A 23,596-nucleotide genomic window follows, 5' to 3' on the forward strand; every position below is an offset into this window, starting at 1 on the left:
AGGGTGTACCACCTGTGAAGGCTGTCCAGGTGACAGGCACTGAGTTTGCAGCTTTTGCTGACAGAATGTCTCTCACTATGTCACAAATTCTTGACACATTGCGAGCTAGGCCTGTACTTCAGGCCACGGACACTGTGCAATCATTGCCCCCTGGTCCCCCTCAGCTCCAAGCTCCGGGGCGGGCATATACACCTCAGGGTGAAGACTCTGACTCGGACGATGGCCCCGGGCAGCCTAAGCGGGCTCGCTATGACGGGCCTTCACATTCATCCCAATGGTCAGGATCCCAGCGAGATGAATCTATGGGTGATGAGGCGGACGTAACTGATCAGGATTCTGATCCTGGAACCGCTCTCAATCTAGATACACCAGATGGTGACGCCATAGTTAATGATCTTATATTTAACATCAATAAGATGTTAAATATTTCCCCACCAGCTCCTCTTGTGGAGGAGTCAGCTTCGCAGCACGAGAGAATCCATTTCAGATACCCTAAGCGTACTTTAAGCACTTTTCTGGACCACGCTGACTTTAGAGACGCAATCCAGAAACCCCACGCTTATCCTGAAAGGCGTTTTCCTAAACGGCTTAAAGATACACGCTATCCTTTTCCCCCTGAGGTGGTCAAAGGTTGGACCCAGTGTCCAAAAGTGGATCCTCCAATTTCCAGGCTTGCAGCTAGATCCTTGGTTGCAGTTGAAGATGGAGCGGCACTTAAAGATGCCACTGACAGGCAGATGGAGCTCTGGCTGAAATCCATCTATGAAGCGATTGGAGCGTCATTAGCGCCTTCTTTTGCAGCCGTATGGGCACTCCAAGCTATCTCAGCCGGGCTTGCGCGAGTTGACTCCGTCACACGTGCATTTGCCCCGCAGGTAGCACCATTGACCTCGCAAATGGCGGCATTCGCGTCGTACGCGATTAATGCTGTTCTTGACGCTACAAGCCGCACGGCAGTGGCGTCAGCCAACTCCGTTGTTTTGCGTAGGGCCCTGTGGTTGAGACATTGGAAAGCAGATTCTCATTCCAAGAAGTGCTTAACCAATTTGCCTTTTTCTCGTGACCGATTGTTTGGAGAGCGTTTGGATGAAATCATCAAACACTCCAAGGGTAAGGACTCATCCTTACCGCAACACAGACAAAACAGACCCCAACAGAGGAAGGGTCAGTCTGGTTATCGGTCCTTTCGAGGACCGGGCAGGTCCCAATTCGCATCGTCAAAAAAGACTCAAAAAGACCAGAGACGCTCAGATTCTTGGAGGTCTCAGTCACGCCCAAAAAGGGCAGCCGGAGGAACCGTTGCCAAAACGGCGTCCTCCTGACTTGAGGTCTCCGATTCCCACACCCGCGGTCGGTGGGAGGCTTTCCCACTTTGGCGACATCTGGCTGTCACACGTCAAAGACCGTTGGGTGAGGGATATTCTGTCTCACGGGTACAGGATAGAGTTCAGTTCTCGTCCGCCAACTCGTTTCTTCAGAACTTCTCCCCCACCAGACCGAGCCGATGCTCTGTTGCAGGCGGTGGCCGCTCTAAAAGCGGAAGGAGTGGTGACCTCTGTCCCTCTTCAGGAACAAGGTCACGGTTTTTACTCCAATCTGTTTGTGGTCCCAAAAAAGGACGGATCGTATCGGCCCGTCCTGGATCTAAAGTTGCTCAACAGACACGTAAAAGTCAGGAGGTTCCGGATGGAATCCCTACGCTCCGTCATAGCCTCAATGTCTCAAGGAGATTTTCTAGCATCAATAGATATCAAAGATGCGTATCTCCACGTGCCGATCGCACCAGAGCATCAGCGTTTCCTACGCTTCGTCATACACGACGAACACCTGCAGTTCGTAGCGTTACCTTTCGGTCTGGCAACAGCCCCCCCGGTCTTCACCAAGGTCATGGCAGCAGTAGTAGCGGTTCTGCACTCGCAGGGTCACTCGGTCATCCCGTATCTAGACGACCTGCTTATAAAGGCACCCTCTCAAGAGGCATGCCAACACAGTCTGAAAGTGGCACTAGACACTCTCCAGAGTTTCGGGTGGATTATCAACTTTCCAAAGTCTCATCTAACCCCGACCCAATCTCTGACTTATCTTGGCATGGAGTTTCATACTCTCTCAGCGATAGTGAAGCTTCCACTGGACAAGCAGTGCTCGCTGCGGACTGGAGTGCAATCTCTCCTTCAGAGCCAGTCGCACTCACTGAGGCGCCTCATGCATTTCCTAGGAAAGATGGTAGCAGCAATGGAGGCAGTCCCGTTCGCGCAGTTTCATCTGCGCCCTCTACAATGGGACATTCTACGCCAATGGGACGGGAAATCGACGTCCCTCGACAGGACTGTCTCCCTCTCTCAGACTGCCAAGGACTCTCTGCGTTGGTGGCTTCTCCCCGCCTCATTGTCACAGGGAAAGTCGTTCCTTCCCCCGTCCTGGGCAGTGGTCACGACGGATGCGAGCCTATCAGGGTGGGGAGCGGTGTATCTCCACCACAGGGCTCAGGGGATGTGGACTCTGGAAGAGTCCACCCTGCAGATCAATGTTCTGGAAATCAGAGCAATCTATCTTGCCCTGCGAGCCTTCCAACAATGGCTGGAAGGCAAACAGATTCGGATTCAGTCGGACAATTCCACGGCGGTGGCGTACATCAACCACCAAGGGGGAACACGCAGTCGCCAAGCCTTTCAAGAAGTCCAACGGATTTTGACGTGGGTGGAAAGCAGAGCGTCCACCATATCCGCAGTTCACATCCCAGGCGTGGAAAACTGGGAAGCAGACTTTCTCAGTCGCCAGGGCATGGACGCAGGAGAATGGTCCCTTCACCCGGACGTGTTTCAGCAGATCTGTTGCCGCTGGGGGACGCCGGACGTCGATCTGATGGCGTCACGACACAACAACAAGGTCCCAGTTTTCATGGCACGGTCTCACGATCACCGAGCACTGGCGGCAGACGCCTTGGTTCAGGATTGGTCGCAATTCCGACTCCCCTATGTGTTCCCACCTCTAGCATTGTTACCCAGAGTTCTCCGGAAAATCAGGTCCGACTGCCATCGAGCCATACTCGTCGCTCCAGATTGGCCAAGACGGTCGTGGTACCCGGATCTGTGGCATCTCACGGTAGGCCAACCGTGGACACTACCAGACCGTCCAGATTTGCTGTCTCAAGGGCCGTTTTTCCATCTGAATTCTGCGGCCCTGAACCTGACTGTGTGGCCATTGAGTCCTGGATCCTAGCGGCCTCAGGTTTATCTCATGAAGTTGTTGCCACAATGAGACAGGCTAGAAAACCATCCTCAGCTAAGATCTATCACAGAACGTGGAAGATATTCTTAGCGTGGTGCGTGGCTCAAGGGTTTTCTCCCTGGCCATTTGCATTGCCAACTTTTCTTTCCTTCCTGCAGTCTGGGTTGGAAAAAGGCTTGTCGCTTAGCTCTCTTAAGGGTCAAGTCTCCGCGCTATCCGTATTCTTTCAGAAGCGCTTGGCACAGCTTTCTAAAGTACGCACTTTTCTCCAAGGAGTTTGTCATATCGTTCCTCCTTACAGACGGCCATTGGAACCCTGGGATCTGAACAAGGTTCTCATTGCTCTCCAGAAGCCGCCTTTCGAGCCTTTGAAAGAGGTTCCCCTTTCTCGGCTTTCACAAAAGGTAGTTTTTCTTGTGGCGGTCACGTCTCTTCGAAGAGTGTCCGAGCTAGCGGCGTTATCTTGCAAATCTCCCTTCCTGGTGTTTCACCAAGACAAGGTAGTACTGCGTCCAATTCCAGAGTTTTCTCCCAAGGTGGTTTCTTCCTTTCATCTCAATCAGGATATCACTTTACCATCTTTGTGTCCGCATCCAGTTCACCAATTTGAAAAGGGTTTACATCTGTTGGACCTGGTGAGAGCACTCAGGATTTACATTTCTCGCACGGCGGCTCTACGCCGTTCTGATGCGCTCTTTGTCCTAGTCGCTGGTCAGCATAAGGGATCGCAAGCTTCCAAATCCACCCTGGCGCGGTGGATCAAGGAACCAATTCTTCACACATACCGTTCTGCTGGGCTTCCGATTCCATCTGGACTGAAGGCCCATTCTACCAGAGCCGTGGGTGCGTCCTGGGCATTGCGGCATCAGGCTACGGCTCAGCAAGTGTGCCAGGCGGCTACCTGGTCGAGTCTGCACACGTTTACCAAACACTATCAAGTGCATACCTACGCTTCGGCAGATGCCAGCCTAGGTAGACAGGTCCTTCAGGCGGCGGTGGCCCACCTGTAGGAAGAGGCTGTCTGACAGCCCGTTCATGTGGTATCTTTTTACCCACCCAGGGACTGCTTTTGGACGTCCCACTGTCTGGGTCTCCCAATTAGGAGCGAAAAAGAAGAAGGGAATTTTGTTTACTTACCGTAAATTCCTTTTCTTCTAGCTCCAATTGGGAGACCCAGCACCCGCCCTATTTGTTCTTAGGGTTTCGTTTTTCGGGTGCACATGTTGTTCATGTTGTTTCTTAAGTTCTCCGATCATGTTATCGGATTGAATTTGTTTTTGAAACTGTTATTGGCTTTCCTCCTTCTTGCTTTGGTACTAAAACTGAGGAATCTGTACTCCTACGGGAGGGTGTATAGCCAGAAGGGGAGGGGCCTTACACTTTTAAGTGTAGTTCTTTGTGCGGCCTCCAGAGGGCAGTAGCTATACACCCACTGTCTGGGTCTCCCAATTGGAGCTAGAAGAAAAGGAATTTACGGTAAGTAAACAAAATTCCCTTCTTCCCATCCAGGACAATTTGAATATATTTTAACACTAGAAGGTGGCCTGATTCTAACGCATCGGGTATTCTAGAATTTATGTATTGTGTAGTTAATGTATGATTTTTGTTATATATATATATATATATAGATATAGATAGAAGTTGTTGTTGTGTGTAGTTGCCAAGTGTTTGTGTAGGCCGCTGTAAATGTTCTGGGTGTTGTCTGGGTGGGGGGGGGTGTGAGAGCGGTGTTTTGTGTGTTGCGTTGTTTGTGGAGCGCTGTGTGTCTGCAGCATTGTGTGTGTGGTGCTGTGTGTTGCGCGGTTTGTGTGGGTGTGCCTGTGGGGTGTGTGTGTGTCTGTGTAGGGCGGTGTTTGTGGTACCCAGTGTGAGTGTGGTGTGTTGTGCGGTGCACATGTGGCGGTGTGTGTGTGTGTGTGTGTGTGTGTGTGTGTTTCTTTGTCGCTCCATTGGGAGACCCAGACAATTGGGGTGTATAGCTTCTGCCTCCGGAGGCCACACAAAGTATTACACTGAAAAGTGTAACCCCTCCCCTCTGCCTATACACCCTCCCGTGCATCACGGGCTCCTCAGTTTTATGCTTTGTGTGGAAGGAGGCACACATCCACTCATGCATTCCCATTTTAGTCAGCAGCAGCTGCTGATTTTATCGGTTGGAAGAAAAGAGGGCCCCCACAGGGCCCCCGGCATGCTCCCTTCTCACCCCACTACGTCGGCGATGCTGTTAAGGTTGAGGTACCCATTGCGGGTACAGAGGCTGGAGCCACATGCCGTTTTCCTTCACCATCCCTTAGAGGCTCTGGGAGAAGTGGGATCCTGACCGGTCATCCATTCACTGGGACCGGGCTCCCTCCGCAGCCCCTGTGGGAATCTGCCGGACAGGAGTCTATGTATCCTCAGGGACAGGGCCCTGCATCTAAAGGTACTCTGTGTCCCCATGGGGACTGTGCATGGAGCGCTTGTTTCACAGACGCTGCAGCAGCTGCTGGTTTGTGAAGACCGGGACTTCCGCGCCGACCGAGCCTGTTTGTCTGCCGCGGTATTAAATTTAGTCCCCGGCTTCATTGCGGCCTAGTACCATAACTCCCGCCCCCGGGCCTGCCAGTCAGGGGTAAGGGCGGGACGGTCGACCTGACGTCGGCAGTGAGGGCTGGAGCATACTTTAGGTTTCCTCCCCCCCCTCACTGATCACTGTGGGGCCCCAGATTCCCGCACTTTATTAGTCGCCGCCCACGGCTCCCTCCTCCCCTGAGAGCTCCGGCAGCCATTTTTACACATTCTGCCGGTGGAGGATTTCAGGAACGAGCTCTGCAGCTCTGGGAGACCTAAGGCAGGGAATCTGGTGGACACACACTCCGCTTTGGGCGGTCGGTAAGCCACACCGGTCACCCGGTGCTGGTCCCCCTAGGGTGCCGGAGTATATATATATATATATATATATTTGTATATATTTTCTCTGTTCGGCCGGGTTGTTTACTTTTGGCTATATACCCTCAGTGATCACTCTCCTAGGAGACAACAGCATGTCGTCCACAAGGAGCAAGGGCGCTAAGGCAAAGGGTTTTTTTTTTTTTTGCAACCTGTACCTCTTGTGGGGCTATGTTACCTGCGGGTTCCACCTACCCTCACTGTGAGCAATGCTCGACCCCTGTTGCACTTGCTCAGCCGGAGCCTCGGTCACTAGTGGGCCCCTCGGATCAGGCAGACCCTCCTGCTTCCACTGTCCAGGCGGCAGGGACAGAGTTTGCAGTTTTTGCTGAGAAACTCTGAGTCGCTTTCACAATCCATGGCTCAGTCTATGGACAAATGGTCTGCCAAGCTACTAGAAGCCTTGCAGTCCAGACCGGTCCTTACACAGGCCCCGGGCACTGTTGGATCATCGCCTCCAGGCCCCTCTCGGTCTGCGCCGCAGCGTGCTCCTGGGGTGGCCCCTAGGTCTCAGGACTCCTGCACGGACCACAGTCCCAGACCGGCTAAGCGGGCTCGCTGGGAATCTTCCCCGACTTCCTCACGCTGCTCGGGGTCTCAGCTTGAGGACTCTCTGGAGGACGAGGCGACGTCGCAGCTCAGGGCTCTGACCCTGAACCCTGACGTTGCCCCCAATCTTGATACACCTGAGGGGGACGCCTTAGTAAATGATCTTATATCGTCCATTAACCAGGTGCTAGATCTTTCTCCCCCACCTCCACCTATAGAGGAGTCTGCTTCGCAGCAAGAGAAACACCAGTTTAGGTTTCCCAAACGTACACGGAGTGCGTTTTTCGATCACTCTAACTTCAGAGATGCTGTCCAGAAGCACAGAGCATTTCCGGACAAGCGCTTCACTAAGTGCCTTAATGACACACGTTACCCCTTCCCCTCTGACGTAGTTAAGGGTTGGGCTCAATGTCCCAAGGTGGATCCTCCAGTCTCTAGACTGGCGGCTAGATCTGTAGTATCAGTTGCAGATGGCTCATCGCTCAAGGATGCCACTGACAGGCAGATAGAGCTCCTGGTGAAATCCATCTATGAAGCCACAGGCGCGTCTTTTGCCCCGGCCTTTGCAGCCGTGTGGGCACTCCAAGCTATCTCCGCTTGTCTGTCTGAGATTAATGCGGTCACACGTACCTCTGCTCCGCAAGTTGCGTCTTTGACTTCTCAGGCGTCGGCTTTTTCGTCCTACGCCATGAACGCCGTCCTGGACTCTGCTAGCCGTACAGCGGTAGCATCCGCTAATTCGGTGGCAGTCCGCAGGGCCATGTGGCTACGCGAATGGAAGGCAGACTCTGCTTCCAAGAAGTTCTTATCCGGTTTGCCGTTTTCTGGCGAACGATTGTTTGGCGAACGATTGGATGAAATTATTAAGGAATCCAAGGGAAAGGACTCGTCCTTACCCCAGTCCAAACCGAAGAGACCTCAGCAACGGAAAATACAACCGAGGTTTCGGTCCTTTCGGCCCTCAGCCAAGTCCCAATCCTCCTCGTCCAACAGGCCGGAGAAGGGCCAGAGGAACTCCTATGCGGGGCGGTCCAAGTCACGCCCCCAAAAAACCGCCGGAGGCACTGCCTCCAAGGCGGCCTCCTCATGACTTTCGGCCTCCCCGAACCGCATCCTCGGTCGGTGGCAGGCTCTCCCGCTTTTGCGACGCCTGGTGGCCACATGTCCAAGACCGATGGGTGAGAGACATTCTGTCTCACGGTTACAGGATAGAGTTCAGCTCTCGTCCTCCGACTCGTTTCTTCAGAACATCTCCGCCCCCATCTCGGGCCGGCGCACTTTTTCAGGCTGTGGCCGTTCTGAAGACAGAAGGAGTGGTGATTCCCGTTCCCCCTCAGGAACATGGTCACGGCTTCTACTCCAACTTGTTCGTGGTGCCAAAGAAGGACGGATCATTCCGTCCCGTTCTGGACCTCAAACTGCTCAACAGGCATGTGAGCACCAGAAGGTTTCGGATGGAATCTCTCCGCTCGGTCATCGCTTTGATGTCACAAGGAGACTTCCTAGCATCAATCGACATCAAGGATGCTTATCTCCATGTGCCGATCGCACCCGAACATCAATGCTTCCTGCGTTTCGCCATCGGGGACGAACACCTTCAGTTCGTGGCACTGCCTTTCGGCCTGGCGACAGCCCCACGGGTCTTCACCAAGGTCATGGCATCCGTTGTGGCGGTCCTACACTCTCAGGGACACTCGGTGATCCCTTACTTAGACGATCTCCTAGTCAGGGCACCCTCCCGGGTGGCGTGTCAACACAGCCTGACCGTCGCTCTGGCGACTCTCCAGCAGTTGGGTGGCTCATCAACTTCCCAAAGTCCAAGTTGACACCGACCCAATCACTGACTTACCTCGGGATGGAGTTTCATACTCACTCAGCGGTAGTCAAGCTACCGCTGGACAAACAGCTTTCGCTGCAGACAGGGGTGCAATCTCTTCTTCGGGGTCAGTCACACCCCTTGAGGCGCCTCATGCACTTCCTGGGGAAGATGGTGGCAGCAATGGAGGCAGTGCCCTTCGCGCAGTTCCATCTGCGCCCACTCCAATGGGACATTCTCCGCAAATGGGACAGGAGGTCGACGTCCCTCGACAGGAACGTCTCTCTTTCCCTTGCAACCAAGACGTCACTTCAGTGGTGGCTCCTTCCCAACTCTCTGTCGCAGGGAAAATCCTTCCTACCCCCAACCTGGGCTGTGGTCACGACGGACGCGAGCCTGTCAGGGTGGGGAGCGGTTTTTCTCCACCACAGGGCTCAGGGAACCTGGACTCCGATAGTCTTCCCTTCAGATCAATGTTCTGGAGATAAGGGCAGTGTATCTAGCCCTAAAGGCGTTCCATCGGTGGCTGGAGGGCAGGCAGATCCGCATACAGTCGGACAACGCCACGGCGGTCGCATACATCAACCACCAGGGCGGAACGCGCAGCCGTCAAGCCTTCCAGGAAGTCCGACGGATTCTGCTGTGGGCGGAAGCCACAGCCTCCACCATCTCCGCAGTTCACATCCCGGGCGTAGAAAACTGGGAAGCAGATTTTCTCAGTCGTCAGGGCATGGATGCGGGGGAATGGTCTCTTCACCCAGACGTGTTTCGAGAGATCTGTCGCCGCTGGGGAACGCCGGACGTCGATCTCATGGCGTCACGGCACAACAACAAGGTCCCGGCCTTCATGGCACGGTCTCAAGATCACAGAGCTCTGGCGGCGGACGCGTTCAGGATTGGTCGCAGTTTCGACTCCCTTATGTGTTTCCTCCTCTGGCGATGTTGCCCAGAGTGTTACGCAAGATCAGATCCGACTGTCGTCGCGCCATTCTCGTCGCTCCAGATTGGCCGAGGCGGTCGTGGTACCCGGATCTGTGGCATCTCACGGTGGGTCAGCCGTGGGCGCTTCCAGACCGCACAGACCTGCTGTCACAAGGGCCGTTTTTCCATCTGAATTCTGCGGCCCTCAACCTGACTGTGTGGCCATTGTGTCCTGGCTCCTAGCGTTGTCGGGTTTATCTCAGGATGTCATTGCCACTATGAGACAGGCCAGGAAACCAACGTCCGCCAAGATCTATTACAGGTCGTGGCGGATCTTCTTGTCCTGGTGCTCTGATAAAGGTTTTACTCCCTGGCCTTTTGCCTTACCTATTTTTCTTTCATTCCTTCAATCCGGAATGGACAAGGGTTTGTCACTCGGCTCTCTCAAGGGACAAGTATCGGCGCTCTCAGTATTTTTTCAAAAGCGCCTGGCAAAGCTTCCGCAGGTCCGCACGTTCCTGCAGGGAGTTTGCCACATAGTTCCACCCTACAAGCGTCCGGTGGAACCCTGGGACCTTAACAGGGTGTTAATGGCTCTTCAAATACCACCTTTCGAGCCGCTGAGGGATGTCTCTTTATCACGTCTTTCGCAGAAGGTGGCGTTTCTTGTGGCAATTACCTCACTCCGAAGAGTGTCGGAGCTTGCAGCGCTGTCATGCAAATCCCCTTTCCTGGTTTTTCACCAGGATAAGGTGGTTCTGCGTCCTGTCCCGGAGTTTCTCCCTAAGGTGGTATCTCCTTTTCATCTCAATCAGGATATCTCCTTACCGTCATTTTGCCCTCATCCAGTTCACCAGTGTGAAAAGGATTTGCATTCATTAGATCTAGTGAGAGCACTCCGGCTCTACGTGTCTCGCACGGCGCCCCTGCGCCGTTCAGATGCGCTTTGTCCTGGTCGCTGGCCAGCGTAAGGGTTCGCAGGCTTCCAAATCAACTTTGGCTCGGTGGATCAAGGAACCGATTCTTGAAGCCTACCGTTCTTCAGGGCTTCCTCTTCCTTCGGGCCTGAAAGCCCATTCTACCAGAGCCGTGGGTGCGTCCTGGGCATTGCGACACCGGGCTACGGCTCAGCAGGTGTGTCAGGCAGCTATCTGGTCTAGTCTGCACACCTTCACAAAACACTATCAAGTGCATATCTATGCTTCGGCAGATGCCAGTCTAGGTAGGCGAGTCCTTCAGGCGGCGGTTGCCCACCTGTAGGAAGTGGTCGTTTTCGGCTCTCTTTTATTGAGGTATTCTTTTACCCACCCAGGGACTGCTTTTGGACGTCCCAATTGTCTGGGTCTCCCAATGGAGCGACAAAGAAGAAGGGAATTTTGTTTACTTACCGTAAATTCCTTTTCTTCTAGCTCCTATTGGGAGACCCAGCACCCGCCCCGTTCCCTTCGGGCTGGTTGTTCTTTTGTGTACACATGTTGTTCATGTTGAATTGTTCTTTTGGTTATGGTTTCAGTTCTCCGAACATCCTTCGGATTGAATTTACCCCAGACCAATTTATAAGTTTCCTCCTTCCTGCTTTTGCACCAAAACTGAGGAGCCCGTGATGCACGGGAGGGTGTATAGGCAGAGGGGAGGGGTTACACTTTTCAGTGTAATACTTTGTGTGGCCTCCGGAGGCAGAAGCTATACACCCCAATTGTCTGGGTCTCCCAATAGGAGCTAGAAGAAAAGGAATTTACGGTAAGTAAACAAAATTCCCTTCTTTGGGGGAAGGTGTGCACCCCCATCGTGCTCCTTCCCACCCCCCCATGCTGCGCACCCCCATCGTGCTTTTTCCCCCCCATGCTGCGCACCCCCCATCGTGCGCACCCCCCATCGTGCTCCTTCCCCCATGCTGCGCACCCCCCATCGTGCTCCATCCCCCATGCTATAATAGTCCTCCTATTATACTCAGAGAGGAGTATAATAGGAGGACTATAATAGGAGGAGTAGTCCTGGGAAAAGAGTATAATGGGAGGAATAGTCCTGGGGAAAGAGGAGTATAATGGGAGGAATAGTCCTGGGGAAAGAGGAGTATAATGGGAGGAGTGGTCCTGGGGAGGAGGTGTATAGGTGCCTAACGTGTGCCGGGGGTGGGGCCGAGCGGGCTAACGTGTGCCGGGGCGGGGCCGAGCGGGCTAACGCGTGCCGGGGTTGAGCGGGCAAACCATGCGGGGGGCGGGGCCAGGCCGAGGCGAGCGGCCAATCCGACAGTTGTCACTGTAACGACACAATTTTGGATCAAGACAGCCAGAATAAGGCAATTATATATATAGAAGTAAAAATATTACCTTTGGGATCATTCAATGTGTCAAAGAACAAAGGCAAAAAAATTACTGATCTCGGGGAGACCAGCCAGAGAAAACACTGCCGGCAGCCAGCAAAGGCGCTCAACACAGTGAAATCCTTGGTGCATTGCCCCCTGTTAAGTATGCAAATGAGAAAAGGTCCATAGAGCCTCTATTAGGAGTCTCGACATGGAAAATAGCCAGATATCCCTTCGGGAAGGACCTAGCCAAGGAGTGGCTCTTTTTAGGAGACCACCATAACCACCATATTTAGTTGCCCTTTTAGTCAATATCCAAATTTTTGACGAGTTTAAAGATATGATACCAAGGCCAGGTATCCATCCACAGACAGCTGTTTCGGGGTATTGCCCCTCATCAGTGTGGAGTAGTTTTCTGGCTAGGTGGAAACAATGCCTAGTAGACCAGCAAGACAAACAAATCACTGATCTCGGGGGGACCAGCCAGAGAAAACACTGCCGGATATTGACTAAAAAGGGCCACTGGTGGTTATGGTGGTCTCCTAAAAAGAGCCACTCCTTGGCTAGGTCCTTCCCGGAGGGATATCTGGCTATTTTCCATGTCGAGGCTCCTACCAGAGGCTCCACGGACCTTTTTTCATTCTCAGAGAACGAAGAGACACAGTTCCCCTCCTACACAGTGGGTGCCCGGAAATGTCACAATACAGGAAAGATCAGTGAAGGATCTACGGGGTTCCCAATGGTTGGTCTCCATTTTGCATATTAATTGTAATTATTTTCTTCTTTTCAGTTTGTGCTCTTTTTATGAAGTGTGCTGCTCAGAGCTTGAATCTGCAATAATAAAACGGAAATTTCAGGATAAGAGGTATGTAAAATTACCTGAAACCCTCTGGCATGGAGATGAGCAAAATAAGCTAGAAAAGTATAAATGATAAACTCACCCCAATGACTCTCCTTGTGAACAACTACCGCACTCCTCTATCTCATTGTAAACCTTACAGGTACCCTCAGACCCAGATATGTCATTCAACAACACTCTGACCCTATTTAACCCCTTCACGACCGCGGGCAGTAAAATTACGTCCTATTTTAACGTGACTTAACGACCAGGGACGTAATTTTACTGCCTAAACTTCATTTGATTGCCGTGGCCATAGCAACGGTTTTCAAATGATGTCCCCTGCTGTTTCTTACAGCAGGGGACCTTTGCTTGACCCCAGGGGGGGTGGCATCGCCACCCCCCATAGGCGATCGATGTGATTGGCTGTTCAAATCGGAACCGCCAATCACATTGATCACGCTGTTTTCGGCCAAAAAAAATGCCAAAAATAGTGTGATCTTGTAAAATCCAGCTAGGACCGGGGCTGCAGCAGCTCCGATCATTGGCTGGAAGCAAGCAGACACCGTGGCCCCCCCCTGCAGCACTGATTGGAGCGATCGTGCTATGACGCGCAATCGCTCCAATCAGTGTGCAGTGGGGCGGTCTGATCTGCCGGTGGCCGCCCTCCCCAGGCCTGTCCTGGTCTGGGGACCCTCCCCCAACATGTCTGCAGCGTGCAGCACTGGCTGGTACTAGTGGTACCACTCCACCGCTGCTGCTGCCGCTGCTGTCACGTCACGTCGCAGGAGCGGTGAGTATTGTGCTCACCTTGCAGCCCCTGCGCGCTTCCGTAATGGCCCCTGCTCGTGCCCCCTGCGATCTGCCCCCCCCGACATCCCGATCTGCCCCCCCCCCGACATCCCGATCTGCCCCCCCCGACATCCCGATCTGCCCCCCCGACATCCCGATCTGCCCCCTGCCATCTCTATTCTGCAGCTCCTCCGGTATCCCTCCTCCCCTGCTCTCTTGCAGCCCCTGCGCGCTCTTGTGATTTGCTCCTGCGCGCTCCCGTAATGGCCCCTGCCCGTGCCCCCTGCGATCTGCCCCCCGCCATCCCGATCTGCCCCCCGACATCCCGATCTGCCCCCCCGACATCCCGATCTGCCCCCCCGACATCCCGATCTGCCCCCCCGACATCCCGATCTGCCCCCCCGACATCCCGATCTGCCCTCCGACATCCCGATCTGCCCTCCGACATCCCGATCTGCCCCCCCCCCCCCGACATCCCGATCTGCCCCCCCCCCGACATCCCGATCTGCCCCCCCCCCCGACATCCCGGTCTGCCCCCAGACATCCCGGTCTGCCCCCAGACATCCCGATCTGCCCCCCCCCCCCCGACATCCCGGTCTGCCCCCAGACATCCCGGTCTGCCCCCAGACATCCCGGTCTGCCCCCAGACATCCCGGTCTGCCCCCAGACATCCCGGTCTGCCCCCAGACATCCCGGTCTGCCCCCAGACATCCCGGTCTGCCCCCAGACATCCCGGTCTGCCCCCAGACATCCCGGTCTGCCCCCAGACATCCCGGTCTGCCCCCAGACATCCCGGTCTGCCCCCAGACATCCCGGTCTGCCCCCAGACATCCCGGTCTGCCCCCCCCCCCCCGACATCCCGATCTGCCCCCCCCCCCCCGACATCCCGATCTGCCCCCCCCCCCGACATCCCGGTCTGCCCCCAGACATCCCGGTCTGCCCCCAGACATCCCGATCTGCCCCCCCCCCCCCCGACATCCCGGTCTGCCCCCAGACATCCCGGTCTGCCCCCAGACATCCCGGTCTGCCCCCAGACATCCCGGTCTGCCCCCAGACATCCCGGTCTGCCCCCAGACATCCCGGTCTGCCCCCAGACATCCCGGTCTGCCCCCAGACATCCCGGTCTGCCCCCAGACATCCCGGTCTGCCCCCAGACATCCCGGTCTGCCCCCAGACATCCCGGTCTGCCCCCAGACATCCCGGTCTGCCCCCAGACATCCCGGTCTGCCCCCAGACATCCCGGTCTGCCCCCAGACATCCCGGTCTGCCCCCAGACATCCCGGTCTGCCCCCCGACATCCCGGTCTGCCCCCCGACATCCCGGTCTGCCCCCCGACATCCCGGTCTGCCCCCCGACATCCCGGTCTGCCCCCCGACATCCCGGTCTGCCCCCCGACATCCCGGTCTGCCCCCCGACATCCCGGTCTGCCCCCCGACATCCCGGTCTGCCCCCCGACATCCCGGTCTGCCCCCCGACATCCCGGTCTGCCCCCCGACATCCCGGTCTGCCCCCCGACATCCCGGTCTGCCCCCCGACATCCCGGTCTGCCCCCCGACATCCCGGTCTGCCCCCCGACATCCCGGTCTGCCCCCCGACATCCCGGTCTGCCCCCCGACATCCCGGTCTGCCCCCCGACATCCCGGTCTGCCCCCCGACATCCCGGTCTGCCCCCCGACATCCCGGTCTGCCCCCCGACATCCCGGTCTGCCCCCCGACATCCCGGTCTGCCGGCCTCCGTGATCTCTATTCTGCAGCTCCTCCGGTATCTCCCCCCTCTGCTGTCCCCGTCCCCCTCTGCTGTCCCCGTCCCCCTCTGCTGTCCCCGTCCCCCTCTGCTGTCCCCGTCCCCCTCTGCTGTCCCCGTCCCCCTCTGCTGTCCCCGTCCCCCTCTGCTGTCCCCGTCCCCCTCTGCTGTCCCCGTCCCCCTCTGCTGTCCCCGTCCCCCTCTGCTGTCCCCGTCCCCCTCTGCTGTCCCCGTCCCCCTCTGCTGTCCCCGTCCCCCTCTGCTGTCCCCGTCCCCCTCTGCTGTCCCCGTCCCCCTCTGCTGTCCCCGTCCCCCTCTGCTGTCCCCGTCCCCCTCTGCTGTCCCCGTCCCCCTCTGCTGTCCCCGTCCCCCTCTGCTGTCCCCGTCCCCCTCTGCTGTCCCCGTCCCCCTCTGCTGTCCCCGTCCCCCTCTGCTGTCCCCCCGACGTCCTCTTACCTGTCTTCACCGGCCGATCACATCTGCCTCCATCGCTGGGTCCTTCTTCCTGGGTCTTCTGCTGAGCTGTCCAACCTCCTGCCTGCTGGCTGCTGCTGTAAAGCTGTTCCTCCTGCTAATCCTCTGGGTACTGGGAGTATAACTTTTTTTTTTTTTTTCTTTTTTTTCCTCTATCCCCTTTCTATTTTTACACCTCATGCGTCCGTGCGTCCCGCCGAGCGCTGATCAGGGATGCAGATAACGTATCTGCATCCGTGGTCAGTTTTCGGCGGGACTTTTTTTCCCGTATTCCCGACGCTTTTTGTATCGCATCTGTCCGTGCGTCCCGCCGAGCGCTGATCAGGGATGCACATAACGGATCGGCATCCCTGCTCAATTTTTGGCGTGACAAAAAGCATCGGGGATACGGAAAAAAAAGTCACGCCAAAAATTGAGCAGGGATGCCGATCCGTTATGTGCATCCCTGATCAGCGCTCGGCAGGACGCACGGACTGATGCAATACAAAAAGCGTCGGGGATACGGAAAAAAAAAGTATCGCATCTGTCCGTGCGTCCCGCTGAGCACGGATCAACATCCCTGCTCAATTTTTGGCGTGACTTTTTTCTTTGTCGCTCTATTGGGAGACCCAGACAATTGACAATTGGGGTGTATAGCTACTGCCTCCGGAGGCCACACAAAGTATTACACTTAAAAGTGTAAGGCCCCTCCCCTTCTGCCTATACACCCCCCGTGGGATCACGGGCTCCTCAGTTTTCATGCTTTGTGCGAAGGAGGTCAGACATCCACGCATAGCTCCACTGTTTAGTCAGCAGCAGCTGCTGACTATGTTGGATGGAAGAAAAGAGGGCCCATACTAGGGCCCCCAGCATGCTCCCTTCTCACCCCACTTTTGTCGGCGGTGTTTGTTAAGGTTGAGGTACCCATTGCGGGTACGGAGGCTGGAGCCCACATGCTGCTTTCCTTCCCCATCCCCTTAGGGCTCTGGGTGAAGTGGGATCTTATCGGTCTCCAGGCACTGAGGCCGTGCTCCATCCACAGCCCCTGGGAATCTGCTGGACATGGAGCTGAGTATCCTCAGGGACATGGCCCTGCTACGTTGAGGTACTCTGTGTCCCCATGAAGGGGACCGCGCACAGACACACGGCAGCACTGCTGGGTGTGTTAGTGCGCCAGGGATGGCGGCGCTGCCCGCACTGGTGCCATCGCACACTACAGCGTGCTGGGTGTGTTAGAGTAATGAGGGACTGCCGCGCTAACCGCCGCTGCCATTTTTATCTCAGGCGCGGCTGGGACTTGTGGTGCGCCGGGGACTTCCGCGCCGACCAGGGCTTATATGCCGGGCCGCGCTTATCACTCTAGTCCCCGGCTTTTGCGGCCTACTCTCACTTCGTTACCGCCCACTGGCCTGCCAGTCAGGGTAAGGGCGTGACGCTGCACAGCACGGCAGCGCTGAGAGATGGAGCATGCTTTGCATACTCCACCCCTCTCACTGTACACAGTGTGAAACCGGATTCCCACACTTTCTGGGGCACGCCCACGGCCTCCTCCTCTACACAGGACGCCGGCAGCCATTCATGTCAGTTTTTTCTGTGACTGAGAAAAGAGACAAGTTTGGGAAGACCCTGGCAGGGATTCTGGTGGTCACACACCCGCTGTGACCGGGCGGTAAGCAGCACCTGTGGTGCTGACCCCACTAGTGCCGAAATGCACATATAGATATATGCTTGTACGCTATACATTGCACTGTTCGGTCGCACTTTTGTATTTTGGCTATATACCCTCCTTGATGGTCGGGGGAGATAACAGCATATCGTCTGTGAAAAACAAGGGTGCAAAAGCACAGGTTTTTCTATGCAGCCTGTACAGCATGTACGGCTATACTGCCGGCAGGTTCCACGGACCCCAATTGTATGCAATGCACGGCCCTTGTGGAACTTACTCAGCCGGAGTCTCTGCTAATGGTCCAGGTGATGGGGACGGAGTTTGCAGTATTTACTTCAGACTTTTTGAGACTATGGCTAACATACTAGAAGCCTTGCAGTCCAGACCGGTCCCTCAGACCATGGGCTCTGTTGATTCATTGCCCCTGGTCCCCCCCCCCCCCCAGTTGGTACAACAAGGAGCTCCTGGAGTGTCTCAGGGATCCCAGGGTGAGGGGTTTGACTCGGACCGCAGTCCCAGGCCCCCTAAGCGACCTCGCTGGGAGCATCCCTCGACGTCACCGCATCATTCAGGGTCTCAGCATGGGGACTCTCTCTATGATAAGGCGGAGGTATCTGATCAGGATTCTGATCCTGAGAACGTTCTCTACCTGGATACACCTGATTGTGACACCGTAGTGAACGATCTTACGGCGTCCATCAATCATATGTTGGTTATTTCTCCCTCAGCTCCTACGCCTGAGGAGTCAGCTTCTCAGCAGGAGAAGTTCCGTTTCAGGTTCCCCAAGCGTACATGGAGTACGCTTTCTGGATCACTCTGACTTCAGGGAGGCAGTCCAGAACCACTAGGCTTGTCCAGATATCGTTTTTTCAAAACGCCTTAAGGATACACGTTATCTCTTCCCTTTTGACCTTGTCAAGGGCTGGGTTCAGTGTTCCAATGTGGACCTCCTATCTCCAGCGGCTAAATCCTTAGTTGCAGTGGAAGATATGGCTTCACTCAAAGATGCCACTGACAGACAGATGGAGCTCTGGTTGAAATCCATCTATGAAGCTATTGCCGTGTCTTTGCTCCAGCTTTCGCAGCCGTCTGGGCGCTCCAAGCGGTCTCAGCGGCTCAAGCGCAAATTGAGGCAGTCACACGTATGTCTGCGTCGCAGGCTGCGTCTTTAACATCTCAAACGTCAGCGTTTGCGTCATACGCCATTAATGCTGTCCTGGACTCGGCGAGCCGGAAGGCGGTTGCGTCCGACAATTCAGTGGTAACACGCAGAGCCTTCTGGTTGTGGGAATGGAAGGCAGATTCTGCTTCCAAAAAAAAAAGTGCCTAACCAGTTTGCCATTCTCTGGCGACCGCTTGTTTGGTGAGCGACTGGATGAAATCATCAAACAATCCAAGGCAAAGGATACATCCTTTCCTCAGGCTACACCGATCATACCCCAACAGAGGAGGGGACAGTCGAGGTTCGGTCCTTGCGGGGCGCAGGCAGGTCCAATTCTCCTCGTCCAAAAGGCCTCAGAAGGATCAGAAGAACTCCGACGCGTAGCGGTCTAAATCACGCCCTAAAAAGACCGCCGGAGGAGCCGCTACCAAGGCGGCTTCCTCATGACTTACGGCCTCCTCACACCGCATCCTCGGTCGGTGGCAGGCTCTCCCGCTTTTGCGACACCTGGCTGCCACAAGTAAAAGACCGTTGGGTGAGAGACATTTTGTCTCATGGTTACAGGATAGAGTTCATCTCTCGTCCTCCGACTCGATTCTTCACAACATCCCCGCCTCCCGAGCGAGCCAAGGCTCTGCTGCAGGCGGTGGGCATTCTGAAGGCAGAAGGAGTGGTGGTCCCGGTTCCTCTTCAGCAACAGGGTCACGGTTTCTACTCCAACCTGTTTGTGGTTCCAAAGATGGACAGGTCCTTCTGTCCTGTTTTGGACCTAAAACTGCTCAACAAACACGTAAGGACCAGGCGGTTCCGGATGGAATCCCTCCGCTCCGTCATCGCCTCAATGTCCCAAGGAGATTTCCTAGCATCGATCGATATCAGGATGCTTATCTCCACGTACCAATTGCTCCTGAGCATCAGCGCTTCTTGCGCTTCGCCATAGGAGACGAACACCTTCAGTTCGCGGCACTGCCGTTCGGCCTGGCGACAGCCCCAAGGGTTTTCACCAAGGTCATGGCTACAGTAGTTGCGGTCCTCCACTCTCAGGGTCACTCAGTGATACCCTACTTAGACGATCTGCTGGTCAAGGCACCCTCTCAAGAGGCATGCCAACACAGCCTCAACGTTACTCTGGAGATTCTACAGAGTTTCAGGTGGATCATCAATTTTCCAAAGTCAAATCTGACACCGGTCCAATCGCTGACATATCTTGGCATGGAGTTTTCTTACTCTTCCAGCGATAGTGAAGCTTCTGCTGGACAAACAGCGTTCACTACAGACAGGGGTACAATCACTCCTTCAAGGTCGGTCATACCCCTTGAGGCGCCTCATGCACTTCCTGGGGAAGATGGTGGCAGCAATGGAAGCAGTCCCTTTCGCGCAGTTTCACCTGCGTCCTCTTCAATGGGACATCCTACGCAAGTGGGACAGGATGCCGACGTCCCTAGACAGGAACGTCTCCCTCTCTCAAGCAACCAAAGCTTCCCTTCGGTGGTGGCTTTTTCCCACCTCATTATCGAAAGGGAAATCTTGCCTAACCCCGTCCTGGGCGGTGGTCACGACGGACGCGAGTCTGTCAGGGTGGGGAGCGATCTTTCTCCACCACAGGGCTCAGGGTACGTGGACTCAGCAAGAGTCCTCACTTCAGATCAATGTTCTGGAGATCAGGGCAGCGTATCTTGCCCTAAAAGCGTTCCAGCAGTGGCTGGAAGGCAGGCAGATCCGAATTCAGTCGGACAACTCCACAGCGGTGGCTTACATCAACCACCAAGGTGGGACACGCAGTCGGCAAGCCTTCCAGGAAGTCCGGCGGATTCTGCTGTGGGTGGAAGCCACAGCCTCCACCATATCCGCAGTTCACATCCCGAGCGTAGAAAACTGGGAAGCAGACTTTCTCAGTCGCCAGGGCATGGATGCAGGGGAATGGTCCCTTCACCCGGACGTGTTTCAGGAGATCTGTTGCCGCTGGGGGATGCCGGACGTCGACCTAATGGCGTCTCAGCACAACAACAAGGTCCCGGCATTCATGGCGCGGTCTCACGATCACAGAGCTCTGGCGGCAGACGCCTTCGTTCAGGATTGGTCGCAGTTTCAACTCCCTTATGCGTTCCCTCCTCTGGCACTGTTGCCCAGAGTGTTACGCAAGATCAGGTCCGACTGCCGCCGCGCCATCCTCGTCGCTCCAAAATGGCCAACGAGGTCGTGGTACCCGGATCTGTGGCATCTCACGGTAGGCCAACCGGGGGAACTATCAGACCGACCAGACTTGCTGTCTCTAGGGTCGTTTTTTCCTTCTGAATTCTGCGACCCTCAACCTGACTGTGTGGCCATTGAGTCCTGGATCCTAGCATCTGCAGGGTTATCTCAAGGGGTCATTACCACTATGAGACAGGCCAGAAAACACACATCTGCCAAGATCTACCACAGAACGTGGAAGATATTCTTATCTTGGTCCTCTGCTCAGGGAGTTTCTCCCTGGCCAATTGCCTTGCCTACTTTCTTTCCTTCCTGCAATTCGGTTGGAAAAAGGTTTGTCGCTCGGTTCCCTTAAGGGACAAATCTCAGCGCTCTCTGTATTTTTTTTTCAGAAGCGCCTAGCAAGACTACCTCAAGTACGCACGTTCCTGCAGGGGGTTTGCCGCTTAGTCCTTCCTTACAAACGACTGTTAGAACCCTGTGATTTGAACAGGGTGCTGATGGTTCTGCAGAAACCACCATTCGAGCCTATGAGGGATTTTTCTCTCTCACGCCTTTCGCAGAAAGTGGTTTTCCTAGGGGCAGTCACTTCACTTCGGAGAGTGTCTGTCGGGGCAGCATTGTCGTGCAAAGTCCCCTTCCCGGTGTCTCACCAGGTCAAGGGGTTCTGCGTCCGGTTCCGGAATTTCTCCCTAAGGTGGAATCCCCCCTTTCATCTCAATCAGGGTATCCGTACCCTCTGTTTGTCTTCATCCAGTTCACCAATGTGAAAAGGATTTGCACTTGATTAGATCTGGTGAGAGCACTCAGACTCTTCATCGATCGTACGGCGTCCCTGCGCCGCTCGGAAGCACTCTTGTCCTTGTCGCTAGCCAGCGTAAAGGGTTGCAGGCTTCCAAATCAAGACTGGCTCGGTGGTTCAAGGAACCAATTCTCTAGCTTATCGTGCTGCTGGCCTTACGGTTCCCTCAGGGCTGAAGGTCCATTCTACCAGAGCGGTGGATGCGTCCTGGGCTTGAGGCACCAGGCTACGGCTCAGCTTGTGTGTCAGGCGGCTACCTGGTCCAGCCTCCACACTTTCACGAAACACTGTCAGGTGCATACCTATGCTTCGGCGGATGCCAGCATAGGCAGACGAGTCCTTCAGGCGGCGGTTGCCCACCTGTAGAAAGGGGCCGTTTTACGGCTCTATTACGAGGTATTATTTTACCCACCCAGGGATTGCTTTTGGACATCCCAATTGTCTGGGTCTCCCAATAGAGCGACAAAGAAGAAGGGAATTTTGTTTACTTACCGTAAATTCCTTTTCTTCTAGCTCTAATTGGGAGACCCAGCACCCGCCCCTGTTTTTTTGTATACACATGTTGTTCATGTTGAATGGTTTCAGTTCTCCGATATTCCTTCGGATTGAATTTGCTTAAACCAGTTTATTGGCTTTCCTCCTTCTTGCTTTTGCACTAAAACTGAGGAGCCCGTGATCCCACGGGGGGTGTATAGGCAGAAGGGGAGGGGCCTTACACTTTTAAGTGTAATACTTTGTGTGGCCTCCGGAGGCAGTAGCTATACACCCAATTGTCTGGGTCTCCCAATTAGAGCTAGAAGAAAAGGAATTTACGGTAAGTAAACAAAATTCCCTTCTTTTTTTTCCCGTATCCCCAGCGCTTTTTGTATCTCATCCGACTGTGCCTCCTGCAGCGGCCGATCAGTGCACCGCGTCTGTGCGTTTGAAAAGTCAAATGGCGTTCCTTGTCTTCTGAGCCCCGCCATGCGCCCAAACAATTGATTTCCACCACATGTGAGGTATCTGCGTACTCGGGAAAAATTGCACAATACGTTTTATGGTGCATTTTTTCCTGATACCGTTGTAAAAAGAGAAAAAAAAAAAAACTACCTTGTTGCTGCAAAAATTTAAAAAAATTTTTTTAAAAAAAATAATTTTCACGGTTCAGCGTTATCAACTTTCAGTGGAGCCCCTGGGGGTACAAGGGGCTCACTAAACATCTAGATAAATTCCTTGAGGGGTCTAGTTCCAAAATGGTGTAATTTGTGGGGGAGCTCCACTGTTTAGGCACCATGGGGGGGGGTGTCTAAAAACGTGACATGGCGTCCGCTAATGATTCCAATCAATTTTGCTGTCAAATGGTGCCCTTCTCTTCTGAGCCCCGCCATGCGCCCAGCAATTACTTTCCACCACATGTGAGGTATCTGCATACTCTGGAGAAAATGGACAATACGTTTTATGGTGCATTTTTTCCTGATACCCTTGTGAAAAAAAAAGCTACCTAGTTGAAGCAACAGTTTTGTGGTAAAAAAATTTTTTTTTCTTTTCACGGCTCAACGTTATAAACTTCTGTGAAGCCCCCAGGTGTTCAAAGTGCTCATCAAACATCTAGAAAAAATATTTGAGGGCTCTAGTTTCCAAAATGGGGTCACTTGTGGGGGAGCTCCATTGTTTAGGCACCTCAGGGGGTCTTCAAACCTGACATGGCGTCCGCTAATGAGTGCAGCTAATTTTGCATTCAAATGGCGCTCCTTGCCTTCCGAGCACTGCCGTGTGTCCAAACATTTGATTTCCACCACATATGAGGTATCTGCGTACTCAGGAGAAAATGGACAATACATTTTATGTTGCATTTTTTCCCGATACCCTTGTGAAAAAAAAGCTACCTAGTTGAAGCAACAGTTTTGTGGTAAAAAAAATTTTTTTCTTTTCACGGCTCAACGTTATAAACTTCTGTGAAGCCCCCAGGTGTTCAAAGTGCTCATCAAACATCTAGAAAAAATATTTGAGGGCTCTAGTTTCCAAAATGGGGTCACTTGTGGGGGAGCTCCATTGTTTAGGCACCTCAGGGGGTCTTCAAACCCGACATGGCGTCCGCTAATGAGTGCAGCTAATTTTGTGTTCAAAAATTCAAATGGCGCTCCTTGCCTTTCGACCTCTGCCATGCACCCAAACAATTGATTTTTACCCCATATGGGGTATCAGCGTACTCAGGAGAAA

The 23,596-nt window shown here is 54.4% G+C and overlaps 1 protein-coding gene across 1 annotated transcript in view; it reads left to right on the forward strand.

Annotated features, from left to right (window-relative positions):
• Window positions 1-23,596, forward strand: part of ASCC2 (activating signal cointegrator 1 complex subunit 2) — an 83,252-nt gene that overhangs the window by 39,418 nt on the left and 20,238 nt on the right. Inside the window, exon 9 of the mRNA XM_075319966.1 lies at window positions 12,538-12,612. Coding sequence (XP_075176081.1) covers window positions 12,538-12,612 — 75 coding nt within the window. The remainder of the gene's footprint in view (window positions 1-12,537; window positions 12,613-23,596) is intronic.

This window comes from Anomaloglossus baeobatrachus, chromosome 1 (genome assembly GCF_048569485.1).
Source record: "Anomaloglossus baeobatrachus isolate aAnoBae1 chromosome 1, aAnoBae1.hap1, whole genome shotgun sequence".
NCBI lineage: Eukaryota > Metazoa > Chordata > Amphibia > Anura > Aromobatidae > Anomaloglossus > Anomaloglossus baeobatrachus.